Here is a 21382-nt window from a genome sequence, read left to right as displayed (position 1 = left end):
AGGAATGCTAGGGATAGTGGGGCATGCGGTTGCTTTTTACCTGGTGTGCCTCATGAGTCCCTGCTGACTGAAAATATTCTCTACCAGGTGTCACAGTGTCTAAAGTTACACCAAAAGACCTTGTCTTTGGGCTAAGGTTAAATATTGTTATAAAGGTCTACCTATTTAATTTCAGGTACTGGATATTGCTTAAAAGAACCTCACTGGCATTAAAAGCAAGAAGAATCAATTCAACAAAGAAGGGGAACTCACAAACACTATTTATACTTTTCCAAAAGATTCTTCTAAGAAAGTCAGTTTCTGTAATACTATGCGTTGACATGGGTAATTTACCCTGAATTTGCAAAACTCACCATGTGTTTTGAGTTCATAAATTTCATAAAATGTTTATTAAAAATATGTTTTCTTTTTTATAAATATTCACATGGACACTTACTCAGACCTTTGAAATAACAGAATATCACAAAAATGTTTAACAGAGACCAACAGTATTTTAAACATATTTCCTGAAAGAAACAATATCACTTAGAAAAGATATACTTAACTATCTAGATTTTAACAAAATATTCTTTATAGAAATGGGTTATATAATCTTTACCACAGAAACACCAAATCTGCGCCTAATCAAGAGAGTCAATTAAATAAACCAGCTCTCATTCACTTTCTCCATCGGAAGACATCCATTTAGCACAGTGTTTCTCTTTAAATGCAACAGCAGCCTCTGCTGGAGAAAGTATGCTTTCTAATACCAAGTATTAGCTTAAACCTATTTTGTACTGGAAGAACTCAGATTCTTTCCATTTCTTGCTTTGAAAAGTTAAAATAATTTTCAAGGTCTTAAAGATGTGCGAGCTTTATCAAGTATATCCTTTCTGATTTTGGGGTAAGTTGGATGTGCCTCAAGAACCTGCAAACACACAAAAAATAAAACAAAAACATAATTCGTTATCAAGAACTGGGGAGCCACAAAACTTACTAACAATGGCATTACAGTTGCGATTACATTATAATAATATTGCAAATACAACAACACTTTTTAAAGGTGACATCCGAGATGTGACATGATGACCTATTTCTATTAACAGCAGTTAGATGAAAATGGTAAAAATGTACCACTACATGTGGAAAATACAAGATATAATTATTTCCTTAATAGATCAGTTATAGAAAACAATTATGATCAATGATTTAAGATACTTTTTAAAATTTAGCTATTTATACATGATATTTAACAAATCCTTAGAGATATGTTTACCCAGGAGTACACATCAGATTTACCTGGAATGATTTTGAAACATACAAATTTCCAGGTCTACTGAGTTGAAGAGTAGGGTGGTAGTCATAAAGAAAGAAAAATCAAAACTCCACAAATGACTCTAATATATAACCTTAACCTTAATGTGAAATGTTGCCTTACATAGAGACTTAGTAATCAATAGCAATCACTGGAGCCAAGTATTCACTACAATGATGCTGACACAGTTATCTGGGATAAGGTACACTACATAATTCTCTACTAAGGTGCTTTTCTCGGAGCTCCCAACAATATTTAGTACAATGCCTTGTATGAATATCAATGCGATAATGTATATATAAAGAAATTGCAAATTCTAAAACTGCAACTCAAAAATTTGTCATTTAGCAAGGGATCACTTAGTCAGAAATCAATTGTCAGTTGCTCAATCATGTCTGCTGCTTTGCAACCTATGGACTATAGCCTGCCAGGTTCCTCTGTCCATAGAATTCTCCAAGCAATAAAATTGGAGTGGGTAGTCATTCCCTTCTCCAGCGGATCTTCGAAACTCAGGGATCGAACTCCGGTCTCCTGCGTTGCAGGCAGAGTCTTTACTGTCTGAGGCATCAGGGGAGCCCAGAAATCAATTACAGAAGTATAACTGTATGGCTTCTAAATGACAAAAATACCTCTTTAATTTATAAATCTGAGTCCTCTAATAACCAGACTTCGACACAAACATAAGAACTTCTATTCAGAACAATGACCTGGAGAATCTATAATAATCTTCAGATATTTTCTGAATTAAGGATTAAGTTTGTTTAACATGCTTCTCCTCTAGCCTCCTTCTTTAAATTGACAAACCTTATTTGAGTCCTAATTAAAAACATGTTTTTTATTTAAGTAAACTTTATTTTCTAAACTTTGAAAACCGGTAATTTCTTCCAGATGTATCCGACAAGGCACTGAACCAAAATAGTACATCCTCTATCTCTATTCATGTACAACTTGATATTAAACAAAAGTAGGAAATAGCACATCTGAAAAATTTTAAGAAATGTAAATTTAAGTGTTACCTGGTGACACACGTCAATTGCATCCACATATCTTTTTGCTTTTAAGTAATTAAATGCCAGTTTGTATCCTGTAAAGACAAAACCCCCAGCAATGATATAGTATTATTTATTTATAAAGCACACTGTTAGTATTACCTTTCATGGCTTCCTCCTTTGTTTGCTTATGCTAATATTAGAGAACTCTTAGTGGAGGGTGTGTGTGTACTATGTGTGTGTGTGTACTTAGTGACTGTACTATGATAGAAACGATAAGATAACAGAAGGTGGAGTGATATAAAAGGAGAACAGGTACCAAAGAAAATGGAGTTGGAACAAGGGACCACCGTTGGGCTAGAAGATGGCCAGCCATCCCACAAATATGGTTTTGCAACTTACTAGAAAAGCCCCATTTGTTTCAGATTACAGTAAAAACTGATCATAGAGCAGTAAGTGATAACACAGCAATTCCTTTATACAGTACTGATGTACTTAACACATCAGGCAAACTGGTGCCTGAGGTTTACATTCTGTTAGGAAAGAACGTAAGTTATTTAAGTAATTATGGAAGTACATGAATGATTTCAGAACTGAGATAAATACTATGAAACAAAGGCACAGGCCAAGAGCACTGTAATAAGAAATGTGGGGTGGGTGTCAGGCAATGTGTGAAACCTGAAGGAAGAGGCATAATGTAGGCCAAAGGGGTGGGAAGAGAGAATTCTGTTAGGCAAAGAGAACTGCCACGGAAAGGCCAGAGGCAGAGGGAGACGCGGCAGCCAAATGGACCTGGAGCGCTGGAGGAGCAGAGGGCGCTGCAGCAGGGGGCTGACTCAGAGGCAGAGCATTAGTCATTAGACGGCCACGTCAGCCACATGTGATGTTGAAATGGCACACTGCAAGGGTTATTTATTTATTTAAAATTTTTAGTTATTTCTTTTTGGCTGTACTGGGTCTTACTGGGCACATGCTTTCTCTAGTAACTGCAATGAGTGGGCTTTCTCTCGGTGAGATGAGCAGGAGCTGCTCTTCAGTTGCGGTGTGTGGGCTTCTCACTGCGGTGGTTTCTCCCGTTGTGGAGTACAGGTTCTAGGTGCGCAGCCTCAGAAGTTGCTGCATGGGCTTAGTTAACCTGCAGCAGGTGGAATATCCCCAGACCAGGGATGGAACCCATGTCCCCTGCATTGGCAGGCAGATTCTTAAACAGCTGGACCACCGGGAAGTCCAAATACTGACATTTCTGAAGAAAATTTTAATACATTCTTAAATAACTGGTGTTCTGTAATAAGAATGCCAATTTCATCTCCTTAGTTTCTTTAGTAATAAGCAAACTGAGGAGATGAAAAAGTAGATTCAATAAATAAGATATAACACAATGAAAAATAATATGTAACTAATAAATAATATATTTTGCTTTACCACTTAAAAATATGAAAAGGAAATTTGAATGCTCCTCTTGGACTTTAATCAAAGGATCCTTGAAGAAAATTTTTAGAATTTCAAAACAATGTTTTAAAAGAATTATTGGCTAATGCAATCATGGTAGCAAGAAGGAAGGAACAGAAATTATCTAAAATTCATAGTATTCAATTCACACACACAAACACATACACAATTAGAAATGTCCAAGATGAACACAGTATCAGAGAGGTAAACTTAATATCATAGGAAAGGAATTATAAAACAGAATAATAAATGGTTTGTGACATTTAAAAAGGAAAACAACTTAAACATGTCATGCCAAATATGGAAACTAGAACCAAAAAAACCTGGACATAACTTTTGGCTTCCGGTTTCCTGACTAGCTTTGAGACCTTAGGCAAGTCACCGTTAGCTGTCAATTTCAAGTTTCTGCATCCAAAAATGGGAACGATAGCCCTGCTAATCTCTTAATGTAAATTTAAAGATCAAATGAAATACTTGTGAAATGCTTTAAAAAATTTCAGAGTACCACACAAATACTAATGTTTTTTTTAAACTGTGATACACTAAAGTAGAAGCAGAAAGTTGTCATATTGAAACAAACTCGATAGATCATTTCCTGCAAAAAAGAACTTTAGAGAGGAAATGAAGAGCTACACATGGCGAAGAACATGTGTACCACAGTTTCATTACACCTGTCAGGCTTCTAAGAATTCAACTCTGTGTAATCAGGAAAAAAAAAAAAAAAAAAATGGGGGGAGAGAGCCTGAGCTCGTGAAAGCAAGAAAACAAAAGCACCAACAGTGTAAACAGCCCCGTGACTGTCACGTAGCCCGGGAACGACTGTGAAGAGAGAAACACGGCTGTGTCCTCCTCGCAGTGGGCCTCAGTTCCTGGTGTCATTCACAGTGACAGCGCTCAGGCTTGAATTCTATGAAAAGAACACAACTATGATTTTTAGGATTTCCTGACAAATGAAAAAAATGCATCATGAACTTGGCCAGAAAGGCTGGGAGTACTGGATGCAATGATAATCTTAAAAAGAGAAACTGTAAGAATTAATTGAGAGCCTCAGAGAAATGTCTGTTAAAGAGAGGTCAGAGGAACTGATAAAATCACCTATAAAGTTCAAAGAGAACACAATGAAAGAACGAGTGACCTGGAATCTATTTGCTGGTCTTTGAAGGAACAGAGTATTTAAATAAGTAAACTTCTAATTGCATTCCTTCTGGGGAATAAAGCATCGGAATTACATATATTTTAAGGATTTTAAGGAATTTTCATATTACAAGCGGACTTTATTCTGTAACATGAACAAAACCTGAGAAGGAAAAAATACTGTCTACAAATTAGTTTCTGTGCTCTGAACAAGTCTAGTAAAATAACAGACCTGAGAAAAATAAAAGGTAGGGGAAGTCCTGAACTGACAGCAGAAGATGACCTATGTGACTGTAGATTAAATCTGAGTCATTACCGTGACACAGATGCTAAAAAGACAGATGTCATCTTGAGTTGAATTATCAACTACTCAATGCCTCATTTAAAAAAAAAAGCTTCATTATACATACCATTCATTCTTAAATCACACTTAACAATTTTTTCATTTCTAGTACAACAAATCAGGAGGGACATGGACAAAAACAGTAGCCTTTTCCAAACTTATTTGGCCATGAAATCTAATCTCTTCACGGTCAACTCTTTTTTAAAGAAGTTAACTATCAGGATCTCACCCGGCATTCCAAAGCAAGTTTGGGAAATACTATTTGAGAGTTTTCAGGAGACAGCAAGGAGGGCGAAAGACTTGATAGCAAGTCTTGGGAAGAATGAAGAAGCGCCTGAGAACTGTCTGGCGAGAAACAGGAGAGACATGATGGAGTTTGCAGTTCGAGGGCCATTATGTATAAGCGGGGAAGAACTCTGTGGGCTGCTCCAGAGAACAGACAAGGCAGTGTCAATGAAGCTGCTTTCAGCTCTACACAAAGAAAGAGAAGCCTGGGGGTGAGCTCCCTCACAATGCGTCAGTGGTTACCAAGTATATTCCAGGTGCCGCCCATCTGTTAGGGACGTTGGCGACCAGCCTTCCTCAAACCAATAGTCTACCACTGGGACAGGATGATGTTTCCAGATGCTCAGGGGGAAAAAAAGTTCCATAGTCAACTTCTTGTGGGAAACGTGTTCTCTGCGTGATATCCACCACAATGCATATTAGGGCTTAGAGTCTTTGAGAAGTTCTGCAGTAAAGCAACCAGCAGAACTTGATTTAATGCAATGTTTTTCTCACTTCTTTCACAATGAACACTTTCTCCCACAGTATTACATTTTTCAATTAGAGGGTGAAGGGAGAAAGGGGGCAGAATTAGATTAGAAGTCCTCTAAGGCAACTGAGGTCGAGTCTGAATCTCAGCAAACTATATGTAATAAATTAGTAGCTAATAATCTATTATGAATGTACAATTTATTTTTCAGGAATGACAAAGGATGTTGGCTGTTAATGTATATTTTTTCCTTAACAAGAAAATCAAATTCATTTAAATGAAGGTTTACACATAAAACCCACGTTTCCGGTGAAAACCTAGTGTTCAAATTCTAAACTCACCTACTGCTGGATTTGTCTGGTTGCTATGTTTCCATGCCATCTCATAGTTTAAGGCAGCATCCATATATGCTTGCTCTTTTTCCATAATGTAGCCCATATATTCATAAGCTTTGCAGCATGACTGAAAATAAATACAAGATGTGTCAATAGATTAAGCTTGATATCACTAAGATTTTATGGAGTGCTTATGACTATAGAGGTCAGTCATATTAACTTATTTAAATGGCCCATAAAACAGTGGTTTTCAGTCTTGGCTATGCAATCACATCATCTATGGGACTTAAAAAGATTCTGATGCCCAGCCCCCATCCCAGAATCAGGATTTCTGGGTGAGAGGGAAGGACATGTTTTATACATATACTTAACACTTTTTATTACAAATAATTTTAACAGATATAGAAATAACAGTATAATGGACCCCATGAATCCATTTCTTTAACAATTAATGCCTAATACCATCTCACTTCTACCCCATATTTGTCCCTCTGTATTGTCAGACAAAAAAATCCTCAGATACTATATCATTGCAGTGATAAATATTTTAGTATATCTCTTTAAAATAAGGACTTTCTTTAATCATAACCACAAATTATCATACCTAAAATATAACAACTCCTTGACATTACCAAATATATAGTCACTATTCAAATTTCAAATAGCCTTAACATGATTTTTTGTTTGCTTGTCAGGATGAGGATCTAAATAAGGCTCACACACTGTGACTGGTTTGAAATGTCCCTAAGCTTCCTTTTGATCTAGAGGTTTCCTCTCTGTCTCTCTCTTTCCTTGCAATTAAATGTAGGAAAAAAATGAATGTTTATCCTAGAGTTTCTCACAGCCAGATTTAGTTGAGTGCATCCTTGTGGTAGTTATATAATACATTCCTATGTCATTGATATTTCCTGGAAATTGTATTAGATCTAGAGGTTTGGATCTGATTTTGATTTGGGGGAAAGAGATGAAGCTACTTACTTCATAGACCACTGCTCTGCCAAGCCACACTGCTCCTCAGGAAAAAGAAAAAATGCACAATGCTGCATACATGTTTTTAGGTATCTTATAATGGCTATTTTTTCCCCAGAATGTTAATTTAAAAAAATTTGAAAATCAGAAAAGTAGGTATATTATAACTCATATGTTGTTTGTTATTTTTATGTTATTTTTCTATTTACTGTAATTTCACTTTCCTTTAATTCAAGAAGATACACCACTAATATTTTCATGAAAACTATTAACCATTAAAAAATATAAACATGGGATCAGGGTACATACACATTTACCCTTTTGCTGAAGGCTTCAATATAGCTGAGCATAGCACTGTAAGATCTTGTTTCACATTTTGATACATTTTTTTAATTTTTAAAAAATACTGCATAAATATCATGCATCTTGATGTGATGTACTGAGTGTTTATGTCCCCCTAAATTTATATGCTGAAATCCTAACATCCAATGTGACGGTATTAGGAAGTGAGGCTTTGGGGAGGGTCATTTGGGTGGAGCCCTCCTGAATGGAATTAGTGCCCTTATAAAAAAGGAGCCCAGAGAGCTCTCCTGCTCTCTTTTTTCTGCCCTGTGAGGACACAAGGAGAACTCAGTAGTCTGCAACAGGGAAGTGGGCCATCACCAGAACCCAATCATGCTGGCACCCTGATTGCAGACTCCAGCATCTATTAACAAAACTGTGAGAATAAACTTCTGTTGTTTATAAGCCACCCAGTCTGATACTTTGTTATAGCAGGATCACTTAAGATAATTACATTAAGGGTCCCTTTACAGTTTGGACCCAGAGTGAGTGTTTCACTGGTCTCACCCCCAGTCTGACTCTGTCAGATCGTGTGTTCTTCACTCAGGAGGCACATAATGTCCTGTGATGTTATACCCATTCATTAATTCAAAATGGTTGGAAAATATTGACATTGTATCATTCTTTCCTCATTGCTTCATCAGCTGGACAACATCTATAATGAGAAACATCTCCTTTTCCATCATTTCATTTCCCAGCAGTATTATTCACACAGAAATGGCAGGAGAGATACTTAATTCTTTCCCTTTACTTGCCAGCTTTAGAAATAATAGTATAATAGTTTACTAGCATATTTCAGTGGTGAACAATTAGGTTTTTTTTTTTTTTCTTTTCTTTGTTATATCTTTGTAAACTCATGGATTTAAACCTATTTGGTGTGTTACTCAATGCAGTCATCACTGATGCCTGAAGTGTCTCAGCTTCGGCTAGCGAGAGTGTCCTTGAGTTGGCTCTTCAGTCCCTGACATGACTCCAATCATCTCTGATAGCTTCCTTGCCATCTGGTATGACAGGATGGTCTAGTCGTATCTTGTACATTTCCTGCCCAGGATCTGGATGATCTCCATTTTTAAATTATGTAATTCAAAGTTTCTAAGCTCTCGTTCCTGAATCTCATGCTTCCCATATGGACATGCCTAAATAACCATCGTGTTCAACCTCTAAATCAGCCATCATGTTCAACCATGCAATGTACTGCTGTCTGAGTTCTGGCAAATTGAAATTCTACCTGTATCAAAACCTTAATTCCCATGAAATCTTACTTACATAGGTCAGTTATTTGGCAATTTAGATTTTTCTAAAGTCTATTAATAAGTATTGTGTTTTCTTAAGGCCAGTGTAGCTTAAATCACATGTACAAACCATAAGTTGATAAATGTCTTAATACTTTTGGTTTTTCAAGTCTCTAAAAAAAGTAGCTTAATAGTATTAGGTGATCATGACTTCTCTTTAAAAAACAAATGATCCATTTTGAATTCTAATTGGCTCAAAGAGAATAAACCATAGATTTACTGTGATTAAGACTTTGAAGTAACTGATAAGAATCCATAAAGATAAATACCCTTAAGTTTCTAAGTTGAGCACAATTATTTCTCAGTAAATAGGAACATTCTTAAAAAAGGTCATAAAAAGACATCCTTTTGGGGGCAATTAAACACCAAAATGCACTGTTCATAAAGAGCCTTAAATTCTAAGGACTTCAAGATTTTCAATTTTATACCTAATAATAAAGACATTTTATTAAACAAATCAAATGCTGAAAAGACTTCCCCCATAAAATATATTATGCAGAGTGTATTCTAATAATGTGAAAACAACATGCAGCTGCAGTAAATTCATCAGGAGTATTTAATAGGAGGGACAGACGTCCGCAATTAATGTTCTTCTGCAATTTTCATTAGTTCTGGGATGAGATGGATAATCACAGGCAAATGCTTGACATTCCAAAACACTTTTGGTAAGTAGGGCAAACCACAGCTGAAACTTGAAACTGCATACATCTTTATTTTATTTTCAGGGGCAAATAGCTTATTATTAATGTTTATATCCTGATTGTGGTAGAAATAAACATTTAATTTTCCCAAAACACAGAGAAATCCCTAGAAATGGACCAATACTCTCTAAAGCCTATTATAGAATGTTTATACAACCAAGGCTAACAATCATTCTTTCCTCCTCAGTCTCCTACCCCGTGGGCTTCCCTGGCAGCTCAGCTGGTAAAAGATTTGCCTGCAATGCAGGAGACTCCAGTTCGATTCCTGGGTCGGGAAGATCCCCTGGGGAAAGGACAGGCTACCCACTCCAGTATTCTTGGGCTTCCCTGGTGGCTCAGACGGTAAAGAATCCGTCTGCAATGCAGGAGACCTGGGTTCGATCCCTGGGTTGGGAAGATCCCTTGGAGGAGGGCATGGTAGCCCACTTGTGTTTTTGCCTGGAGAATCCCCATGGACAGAGAAGCCTGGCGGGCTGCAGCCCACGGGGTCGCAGAGTTGGACACGACTCAGCTCAGCACCTACCCTGTTATGCCTCAGGCACCGTTTTATCAGATCCTCGGCCATGTCATATTTTGCTGACTGAATATAAATATCGGCAAGCAGCAGCCAACTCCTCTCAAAGTCCTCAGCATCAATAGGATTCCAGTTCATTTTTGCAATCCGCTTCAGCTGATTTCGGGCCCGGGGAGTTTGTTTCAAGATCATATGAGCTGTTGCCATTCCCAAAAGTGCTGGAACATGATCCTTCTGTAAGAAAACAGATGTTTAGACCCCCAGATAAACAAACATAAAATGTCTCATGTTTCAAAGAGAAACACATGGAAAGTAGCAAGTGCCACATAATATACGGCCTGGCCTGTGGATTCTATCTCTGGCTTCACTTAAATACTGTGATATCGTCATTATTTAGAACATCAACTAACCTCAAGCTACCAGGAAGAACCATCTGGTCAAGGGAATTCAGTAAGAAGGCAAGTGCCATAACCACACAATTCCAGGCAATAAGGACAACTTGATTTTTAATGGAGTTGACTGTTTTGGTTTTGTACAGAAATAGAAAAAATAAAATTCTATCTCAATGTAGTCCTAATTGTACATTTATCATTCTGGTTCCTTAGTTATTTCACCTGTAAATCAGATAACCAACAGAATGATATACCTGCAAATGATATTCCTTATCTAGACTGACTTCTATTGCTCCTTTCCCTATCCCTTTTCATTTTATTCAAAAGCATTTTCTTCCAATAAAGTGTGACCAGTGAAATGTTATTAAGGCATGCAATGAATTAATCACTTGGGAATTATATGAAATAATCTCATGCCTTAAAATATGCCTTTAGATTTGGACTCTGCAGATCCTTAATAGTGACTATAAGAGAGATGTGATGTTTTTAAAGATAGAGTTCAAAGTTAGAAAATGTCACTCTGTGAAATCAACAAGCTAATAAAAACTGGTATAAAATGGAGAGGGGCTTCCCTAGTGGATCAGTTGGTAAAGAATCTGTCTGCAATGCAGGAGACCCGGGTTTGATCCCTGGGTTGGGAAGATAACCTGGAGAAGGAAATGGCAACCCACTCCAGTGCTCTTGCCTGGAGAATTCCAGCACTAGCCATCTATTCAGAAAATTACATACTAATTATTGCTTTGGTATGTTATCTGATAAAGCTAAAGTGCTTCTTAAATTTCAGCAGAGGGATTATGATGATTTTTTTGTGTGTATGTGTGTGCACAAATTTGCCAGTTCTTTTTTTTTTCCCTTTTAAAAAAATTTCATTATTATTATTATTTTTTTAACACCAGAAACATTTTGTATTGGGTATAGCCGACTAACAATGTTGTGATAGTTTTAGGTGAACAGTGAAGGGACTTAGCCATATATATACATGTATCCATAGCTCAGCTGCTAAAGAATCCACCTGTAATGCAGGAGACACCAGTTTAATTACTGAGTCAGGAAGGTCCCCTGGAGAAGGGATAGGCTACCCACTCCAGTATTCTTGGGCTTCCCTGGTGGCTCTGATGGTAAAGAATCTGTCTCCAATGCGGGAGACCTGGGTTTGATCCCTGGGTTGGGAAGATCCCCTGGAGGAAGGCATGGCAACCTACTCCAATATTCTGGCCTGGAAAATCCCCATGGACAGAGAAGCCTGGCGGGCTTCAGTCCATGGGGTTGCAAAGAGTCGGACATGACTGAACAATTAAGTACATTTCTCCTCCAAACCCCTTTCCCATACAGGCTGGCACATAACATTGAGCAGAGTTCCATGTGCTATACAATAGGTTTTTGTTGCTTATCCATTTTAAATATAGCCGAGTATACATGACCTTCCCAAAGTCCTTAACTATTATTTCCCCCTCCTGCAACCATGAGTTCATTTCTAATCTGTGAGTCTCTTTCTGTTTGGTAAGTAAGTTCATTTATATCATTACTTTTTAGATTCTAGATATAACAGATATCATATATTTCTTCTTTTCTGTCTGATTTACTTAACAGTACAACACTGTCTAGGTCCATCCATGTTGTTGTAAATGGCCTTATTTCATTCTTTTTAATGGCTGAGTCATATTCCATTGTATGTATGTACCACATCTTCTTTATCCATTCTTCTGTCGACGTATATTTAGGTTGTTTCCATGTCCTGGCTATTGTAAACAGTACTGCAAAGAACAATGGGGTGCATGTATCTTCTGGGGCCATGTTTTTCTCTGGACATGGGCTCAGGAATAGGATTGCAGGGTCATATAGTAGCTCTGTTTTTAGTTTTTTGAGGAACCTCCATACTGTTCTCCATAGTGGGTGTACCAATTAACATTCCCACCAACAGTGCAGGAGGGTTCTTTTCTCTCCACACTCTCTCCAGCATTTGTGAATTTTTTGAGTGTGAGGTGATATCTCATTGTAGTTTTGATTTGCATTTCTCTACTAACTAACAATACTGAATATCTTTTCATGTGCCTATTGGCCATCTGTATATACTCTTTATTTTTTTAACTATTTTTTTTTTGTATATACTCTTTAGAGAAATGTCTATTCAAGTCTTTGGCCCATTTTTTGAGTGGGTTGTTTGCTTTGATGCTATTAAGTGTCACAAGCTGTTTATAAACTTTGGAGACTAATCCCTCATCAGTCACATCATTTGCATATATTTTCTCCCAATCTGTGGGCTGTCTTTTCATTTTATTGTTTCCTTTGTTATGCAAAAGCTTTCGAGTCTAAGTAGGTCCCACTTATTTTTTCTTTTACTTCCATTATTCTGGGGGATGGACTAAAAAAGATATTGCTGTGATTTATGTCAGAATATTCTGCCTGTGTTTTCCTCTAATAGATTTTAAATGTCCAGTTCAACATTTAGGTCTTTAATACATTTTGACTTATTTTTGTATATGGAGTTAAGGAATAATCTAATTTCATTTTTTTTTTTTTTTTACATGTGGCTCTCCAGTCTTCCTAGAACCATTTGTGGAAGAGACTGTCTTTCTGACATTGTGTAGTTTTGCCTCCTTTGTTACAGATTAATTAACTACAGGTGCATAGGCTTATTTCTGTTTTTTTGGTATGCTGTTCCACTGATTTATACTTCTATTTTTGTGCCAGTACCACACTGTTTTAATGACTGTAGCTTTGTATAGTCTGAAGTCAGGATGCCTGGTTCCTCTGGCTCTGTTTTTCTTTCTCAAGATTGCTTTGAATATTTGTGGTCTTTTGTGTCTCCATACAAATTTTGAGACTTCTTTGTTCTATTTCTGTGAAAAATACCATTGGTAATTTGATAGGGATTGCATTGACTCTGTTGATTCCCTTGGGTAGCATAGTCATTTTGACAATATTGATTCTTTCAATACACGAACATGGTATACCTTTCCATCTGTTTATGTCTTTTTTTATTTATTTCATCAGCATCTTCTAGTTTTTGGAGTACAGGTCTTTTGTCTCCTTCATCATCATCAGTTCAGTCACTTAGTCAGGTCCGACTCTTTGTGACCCCATGAACCACAGCACGCCAGGCCTCCCTGTCCATCACCAACTGCCAGAGTCTACCCAAATCCATGTCCATTGAGTTGGTGATACCATCCAACCATCTCATCCTTTGTCTCCTTAGGTAGGCTTATTTCTAGATATTTTATTCTTTTTGATGTAATGGTAAACGGAATTGCTTCTTGAATTTCTCTTTCTGCTCTTTCATTGTTAGTGTATAGAAATGCAACAGATTTCTATGTATTAATTTTGTAACCTGCAACTTTACCAAATTCATTGATGAGTTCTAGTTGTTTTCTCGTAGCATATTCTATGTATAGTATCATGTCATCCACAAACAGTGACAGTTTAACTTCTTCTTTTCCAATCTGGATTACCTTTACTTCTTTTTCTTCTCTGACTGCTGTGGTTAGAACTTCCAAAACTATGTTGAATAAAAATGGTGAGAGTGATGCAGCTCAATACCAGAAAAATGAACCAACCCAATCAAAAAGTGGGCTGAAGAACTAAACAGACATTTCCCCCAAACAAGACATACAGATGGCTAATAAACACATGAAAAGATGCTCAACATTACTCATTATTAGAGAAATGCAAATCAAAACCACAATGAGGCATCATCTCATGCCAGTCAGCATGACTGCCATCAAAAAGTCTACAAACATCGCTTCTCGGCCTTTTGGCTAAGATCAAGTGTAGTATCTGTTCTTATCAGTTTAATATCTGATACGTCCTCTATCACTAGGACAATATATTAAATGGATTTTTGGAGCAGGGAGTTGGAATAGGAGCTTGCTCCGTCCACTCCACACATCGACCTGGTATTGCAGTACTTCCAGGAACGGTGCACTCCCCTCGGGGGAGACAAAAAAAAAAAAAGTCTACAAACAATAAATGCTGGAGAGGATATGGAGAAAAGGGAACCCTCTTACACTGTTGGTGGGAATGCAAGCTGGTATGGGCTTCCCTGACAGCTCAGTTGGTAAAGAATCTGCCTGCAATGCAGGAGACCCTGGTTTGATTCCTGGGTCAGGAAGATCCACTGGAGAAGGGATAGGCTACCCACTCCAGTATTCTTGGGCTTCCCTGTGGCTCAGCTGGTAAAGAATCTTCCTGCAATGTGGGAGTCTTGGGTTTGATCCCTGGGTTGGGAAGATCCCCTGAAGAAGGGGATTACCTCTAGGATTACCCCTCCAGTACTCTGGCCTGGAGAATTCCATGCACTGTACAGTCCATGGGGTCACAGAGTTGGACATGACTGAGAAACTTTCACTTTCACTTCACTTTTCACAGCCACTATGGAAAACAGTGTAGAGATTCCTTAAAAAAATTGGAAATAGAACTGCCATACGACCCAGCAATCCCACTGCTGGGCATACACACTGAGGAAACCAGAACCAAAAGAGACACATGTACCCCAATGCTCACTGCAGCACTGTTCACAATAGCTAGGACACGGAAGCAACCTAGATGTCTGTCGGCAGATGAATGGATAAGGAAGTTGGGGTACATATACACAATGGAGTATTACTCAGCTATAAAAAAGAATGCATTTGAGTCAGTTCCAGTGAGGTGGATGAAACTGGACCCATTATACAGAGTAAAGTAGAAACACCAGTACAGTATATTAACACATGTATATGGAATTTAGAAAGAGAGTAAAGATGATTCTATATGCAAGACAGCAAAAGAGAGATGTAAAGAACAGACCTTTGGACTATGTGGGAGAAGGCGAGGGTGGGATGATTTGAGAACAGCACTAAGACATGTATATTACCGTATGTAAAATAGACGACCAGTGCAAGTAAGATGCATGGAGCAGGGTACTCAAAGTCAGTGCTCTGGGACAACCCAGAGGGATGGAGTGGGGAGGGGTATGGGAGGGGGGTTCAGGATGGGGGGGACACATGTGCACCCGTGGCTGATTCATGTTGATGTATGGCAAAAAACATTACAATATTGTAAAGTAATTATCCTCCAATTAAAATAAATTAATTTTTTAAAAAGTGGTGAGAGGGGACATCCTTGTCTTGTCCTGATCTTAGAAGGAATGCTTTCAGCTTTTCATCACTGAGTATGATGCTAGCTGTAGGCTTGTCATATATGGCCTTCTTAATGTTGAGGTATGTACTCTCTATGCCCACTTTATGGAGAGTATTTTTTATCATAAATGAGAGCTGAACTTTGTCAAAAGCCTTTTCTGCATCTACTGAGATGATGATATGGTGTACCACACTGATCGATTTGTAGATGTTGAAAAATCCTGGCATCCCTGGGGTGAATCCTACTTATCATGGCGTATGATCTTTTAATGTATTGTTGGATATGGACTGCTAGTATTTTGTTGAGAATTTCTACATCTATGTTCATCAGTGATACTGGCCTGTAATTTTCTTTTATTGTGATATCTTTGGTTTTGATAACAGGGTGATGGTGGCTTCATAAAATGAGTTGGGAAGTTTTCCTTCCTCTGAGACTTTTTGGAACAGTTCAGAAGCATAAGTGTTAACTCGTCTCTAAATTCACCTGTGAAGCTGTCAAGTTCTGGATTTTTGTTTGTTGGGAGATTTTTAATCATAGTGTCAATTTAAGGGCTGATGATTGGTCTGTTCACATTTTCTATTTCTTCCTGGTTCAGTCTAGGGAGACTGTACCTTTCTAAGAATTTGTCCATTTCTTCCAGGTTGTCCATTTTGCTGGCATATAGTTGTTCATAGTAGTCTCTTATGATTCTTGGTATTTCTGTGGAGTCAATTGTAACTTCTCCTTTTTCATTTCAAATTTTACTGATTTGAGTCCTCTTCCTGTTTTTCTTGATGAGTCTGGCTAAAGGTTTATCAATCTTGTTTATCCTTCCGAAGAACCAGCTTTTAGTTTAATTGAATTTTGCAATTGTTTTTTTTTTTTCTATTTCATTTATTTCTGCTCTCACCTTTATGATTTCCATCCTTTTACTAACTTTAGGTTTTGTTTGTTCTTCTTCTCTAGTTGTTTTAGGTATAAGGTTAGGTTGTTAATTTGAGATTTTTCTTGTTTGAGGTAAGATTGTATTGCTATAAACTTCCCTCTTAAAATTGCTTTTGCTGCATCCCATAAGTTTTGGACCACTGTCCTTTCATTTTCACTTGTCTCTAGGTTTTTTTTTTTTAATTTCCTCTTTGATTTCTTCAGTGATCCAGTGGTTGTTTAGTAGCATATTGTTTATCCACCACCTGTTTGTATTTCTTAGTTTTCTTTTTTCTTGTAGTTTATTTCTAATCTCATAGCATTGTGATCAGAAAAGATGCTTGATATGATTCTGATTTTCTTAAGTTTACCAAGGCTTGTGTTATGGCCCAACAAGAGCTCAATCCTGGGGAATGTTCTTCATGTACTTAAGAAAAATGTGTAGTCTGCTGCTTTTGGATAGAATGCTCTATAAATATCAATTAAGTCCAACTTGTGAAAAGTATCATTTTAAGGCCTGTGTTTCCTTATTGATATTCTGTTTGGGTGATCTGTCCATGGATGAAAGTGGGGTACTAAAGTCCCCCACTATTATCGTGTTACTGTCAATTTCTGCCTGTATGTGTCAGTATTCACCTTACATATTGCGGTGCTCCTATGTTGGGTGTCAGTTGAAAAATTGGCTAATAACCTTATGGGTTTTTCCTTGGATGTTATTTGTCTTTTTTCCCTTGCTGCTTTTAATAATTTATCTTTGTCTTTAATTTTTGTCAGTTTGATTATCATGTTCTTTGGTGTGTTTGTTCCTTCTTGGGTTTATTCTGTCTTGGACTCTCTGTGCTTCCTGGACATGGTTGACTCCAAAGTATTGGAGTTTCAGCTTCAGCATCAATCCTTCCAATGAATATTCAGGGTTGATTTCCTTTAGGATTGACTGGTTTGATCTCCATGCTCTTCAAGGAACTCTCAAAGAGTCTTCACAAGTATGACAGTTCAAAAACATCGATTCTTTGGTGCTCAGCCTTCTTTATGGTCTAATTCTCAAATCTGTACATGACCACTGGAAAAACCATAGCTTTGACTATACAGACCTTTGTCAGCAAAGTGATGTCTCTGCTTTTTAATACACTGTTTAGGTTTGTCATAGCTTTTCTTCCGGAGCAAGCATCTTAATTTCATGACTGTAGTCACGGTTCACAGTGACTTTGGAGCCCAAGAAAATAAACTCTGTCACTGTTTCCATTGTTTCCCCTTCTATTTGCCATAAAGTCATGGGACCAGATGCCATGATGTTAGTTTTTTGCATGTTGAGTTTTAAGCCAGGATTTTTTTTAAGCCACTGTCCTCTTTCACCTTCATCAAGAGGCTCTTTAGTTCCTCTTCACTTTCTGCCATGAGGGTGGCATCATCTGCATATCTGAGATTGTTTCTCCTGGCAATCTTGATTCCAGCTTGTGCTTCATTCAACCCAGTTTTCGCATAATGTACTCTGCATATAAGTTAAATAAACATGGTGACAATATACAGCCTTGGTGCACTCCTTTCCCAATTTTGAACCAGTCCATTGTTCCATGTCAGGTTCCATATGCTGCTTCTGTCTTGCATACAGGATTCTCAGGAGGCAGGTAAAGTAGTCGGGTATTCCTATCTCTTTAAGAATTTTCCACAGTCTGTTGTGATTGACACAGTCAAAGGCTTTAGCATAGTCAATGAAGCAGAAGTAGATGTTTTTCTGGAATTCTCTTGCTTTTTCTATGATCCAACGGATGTTGGCAATTTGATCTCTGGTTCCTCTGCCTTTTCTAAGTCCAGATTGTATATCTGGAAGCTCTCAGTTCATGCAGTGTTGAAGCCTGCTTGAAGGTTTTTGAGCATTACCTTGCTAGCATGTGAAATGAGTGCAACTGTGGTAGTTTGAATATTCTTTGGGACTGAAATGAAAACAGACCTTTTCCAGTACTGTGGCCACTGCTGAGTTTTCTAAATAGCTGGTATATTGAGTGCAGCACTTCAACAGCATTGTCTTTCAGGATTTTAAATAGCTCCGCTGGAATTCCTTCACCTTCACTAACTTGGTTCACAGTAATGCTTCCTAAGGCCCACTTAGCTTCACACTCTAGGGTGTTTGGCTCTAGGTGAGTAACTGCACCATCGTGGTTATCTTAATGACCTTAATTTGGTCAATAAGTCCTTTTTCTGTACAGGTCTTCTGTGTATTCCTGCCAGTTCTTCTTAATCTTTTCTGCTTCTGTTAGGTCCTTACCGTTTCTGTCCTTTATTGAGCCCATCTTTGCATGAAATGTTCCCTTGGTATCACTAATCTTTTCAAAGAGATCTCTAGTCTTTCCCATTGTTTTCTATTGTTTTCCTCTATTTCTTTGCACTGTTCACTTAAGAACGCTCTTTTATCTCTCCTTGCTATTCTTTGGAACTCTGCATTCAGATGGGGACATCTTTTCCTGTCTCCTTTGCCTTTTACTCCTCTTCTTTTCTCAGCTATTTGTAAGGCTTCCTCACACAACCATTTTGCCTTGTTGCATTTCTTTTTCTTGGGGATGGTTTTGGTTACCACCTCCTGTACAACGTTATGAACCTCCATAGTTCTTCAGACACTCTGTTAAAGTTCCAATGTGTAATTTGTTCTAATTAAGGAGTGACAGAAAGGGTTTTATTTGAATGCCAAATATAACCAATTTGGTAAGGATTTTGAAGACATGTGGGATATTATTAATTATCCCAGGTGGGCTAGAGAGGAAAGTATAATAAATAGAGACTTAATATGTATTTGTCAGTCAAATCCTAGGACAGCTCACAAAGAGAAGGGTCCTGAAAAAAAATGCCCAGATCTATTCACATACTAAAAATATCCCACACTATAAAGTAAGCTCCCAGATTTAAAATTTACACACCTTGAGTTTAATTAATCAATTCCTCACAGCTTGATCACTCCCGAGTGAACTGAAGAATGGCTTCTAATACTGCACGCCTGCATTCCAACCTGCACTGGACCATGATAGCTCTCCTGGAGCAGACATCCTCAGATGTTCTCTCTCAGGACGTCTGTACCACCTTCTCTCTCTCACTCTAAAGTGCACCAACTTTATAGCACAAAAGGCGCTATAGCTCTGCTATAAATGATGCACCTTTACAGTTCAAGATGAGGGAAGGAAAGGAAGTGGACCATTTCAGCTTGGGGTTAATGCATCTTCCACTGTTTCCTCCCATGTCTTCCTGTCATATCCCTGTTTTTGAATCAATCTGAATGCCACACAGGACTGTGGACATACCCTATGCTTCACGGCCTCCCTGCCTTTGTTCACATTTCCCCCTTAACTGAGAATATACTTCCTCCATCTCTGCCTGTGAAAATGCAGTTTATCCTGGTTTTTCTTATATCATTACTTCTTCCACAGAAAAGGTCTCTCAGCTCTCCTTATCCTGTCCCCTACAGCACTTTTATTTGCAACTTTAGAACAGAATGTAACAGATTTTGCTTTACATTACAGTCAGTATGCTTGTCTCTTCTTCGGTAGGTTATGAGAAACTTGAAGACAGGAACTATATGTGGCTTCTCTTTGTGAGTCTATGCTTAGCACCCACTGGTTACTCAATGAATATTCATTACATTTAATATATACAGCCTATGAGTTAAAAGGGAAAAATGCAAGATAAAATTCACTTATGAAACTTCAATTCATACATCAGTCTTTGGACAGTGTGGTCAGCAAGCAGATTTGAGGACAGAATATTACTAACCACACATGTTAGGATGACAAAACGTAAGGCAGTCTCACCAAAACAAACAAACAAAAAAAAACTGGCACAGCCTTTCTAGGAAACAGCTGTGAGGTCAGTTAGTGCTTTTAGGTTTCTCTCTTAAGCCGCACAGTTCAAAACCACCTTCCACAATAGAACGTGACTCCACAACATGCAGTAGCTCTGACACCTTACTTGAACTGGTGCTTCATCATGTTCTTACAGATTGTCTTAGACTTATAGGACAGTCCTATTTCTGGATCAGCTGCTGTCATCCATCTGCTCCCGCACAGTCAATCCCACTGAGCGCAGCCCCTGAGAACACTATTTCAATGCCAGCAGAAGCTCGGCGTGAGGATGGACTGTGTAGCTGCTGCCTTGCTGTTTTGTTCCCAGGAGGGCTGACGGTGGTGGTCAGGTGCCACCAAAGATACCTGCACCCAAGTACCAACAGGAGCTGTAGGTTTTCCAAAGCCCTCCAGGGTCCTGAGAGACAGGGGAAGGGGTCAGCATAGGGTTTTGGTTTACTGTTGTCGCTGTAATCTTCGAACCAGAAGAAAATACAGCAAAATTCTGTATATCCTCTGAGAGGCCCCAAGTTATTAGTCTTTCATGGTGGAAGAACATACCAAGTGTATACTTCGAACTAGCTATTACCAACTGTTGATGGAGCTGTTGTTTAGTCACTTTAGTCATGTACGACTGTTTGTGAACCCATGGACTATAGCTCACCAGGCTCCTCTGTCCATGAGATTTCCCAGGCAAGAATACGGGAGTGGGTTGCCATTTCCTTCTCCAGGGGATCTTCCTGAACCATGGATCGAACCCAAGTCTTCTGCATTGGCAGGTGGATTATTTACCACTGAGACACCAGGGAAGCCCATTGATGGAGTGGGTACCTAGGATTCTTTCCTTAATAACAAGTAATTGGAGAATAAAGCACTGTATGAGGGAAGGGAAAATAGATGGCCCAGAGGGTAACAAGGGTGGTGTATCTGAATGGGGTGAAAAGAGAAAGTCTTTGATCTAATAATAAAAATTCATTATTGTTAAATATTATTATTACTGCTGCAGGGGATGATTACAGTCTTGCTAAAGAA

General features: G+C 38.1%; 1 protein-coding gene and 1 non-coding gene across 3 annotated transcripts in view; one reads left to right on the top strand and one right to left on the bottom strand.

Annotated features, from left to right (window-relative positions):
- Positions 1–359: 359 nt before the first annotated feature.
- The window catches only part of TTC21B (tetratricopeptide repeat domain 21B), an 87432-nt gene continuing 66409 nt past the window's right edge, over positions 360–21382 (bottom strand). Inside the window, exons 26-29 of one of the 2 annotated variants that reach the window (XM_043894344.1) lie at positions 10126–10350; positions 6305–6425; positions 2311–2378; positions 360–907 (exon numbers count right to left, since the gene is read on the bottom strand). In XM_043894344.1, coding sequence (XP_043750279.1) covers positions 830–907; positions 2311–2378; positions 6305–6425; positions 10126–10350 — 492 coding nt within the window. In that variant the 3' untranslated portion in view covers positions 360–829. The other variant, XM_043894345.1, reaches the window with a different exon arrangement.
- LOC122688805 lies at positions 14244–14435 on the top strand. The gene has a single exon (XR_006339558.1). It is a non-coding gene; the product is annotated as a U2 spliceosomal RNA (small nuclear RNA).

The sequence above is a fragment of the Cervus elaphus genome, chromosome 33 (genome assembly GCF_910594005.1).
Source record: "Cervus elaphus chromosome 33, mCerEla1.1, whole genome shotgun sequence".
Classification (NCBI taxonomy): domain Eukaryota; kingdom Metazoa; phylum Chordata; class Mammalia; order Artiodactyla; family Cervidae; genus Cervus; species Cervus elaphus.
The sequence above is the reverse complement of the archived record's forward strand: the minus strand, read 5'-3'. Positions and strand labels throughout refer to the sequence as shown.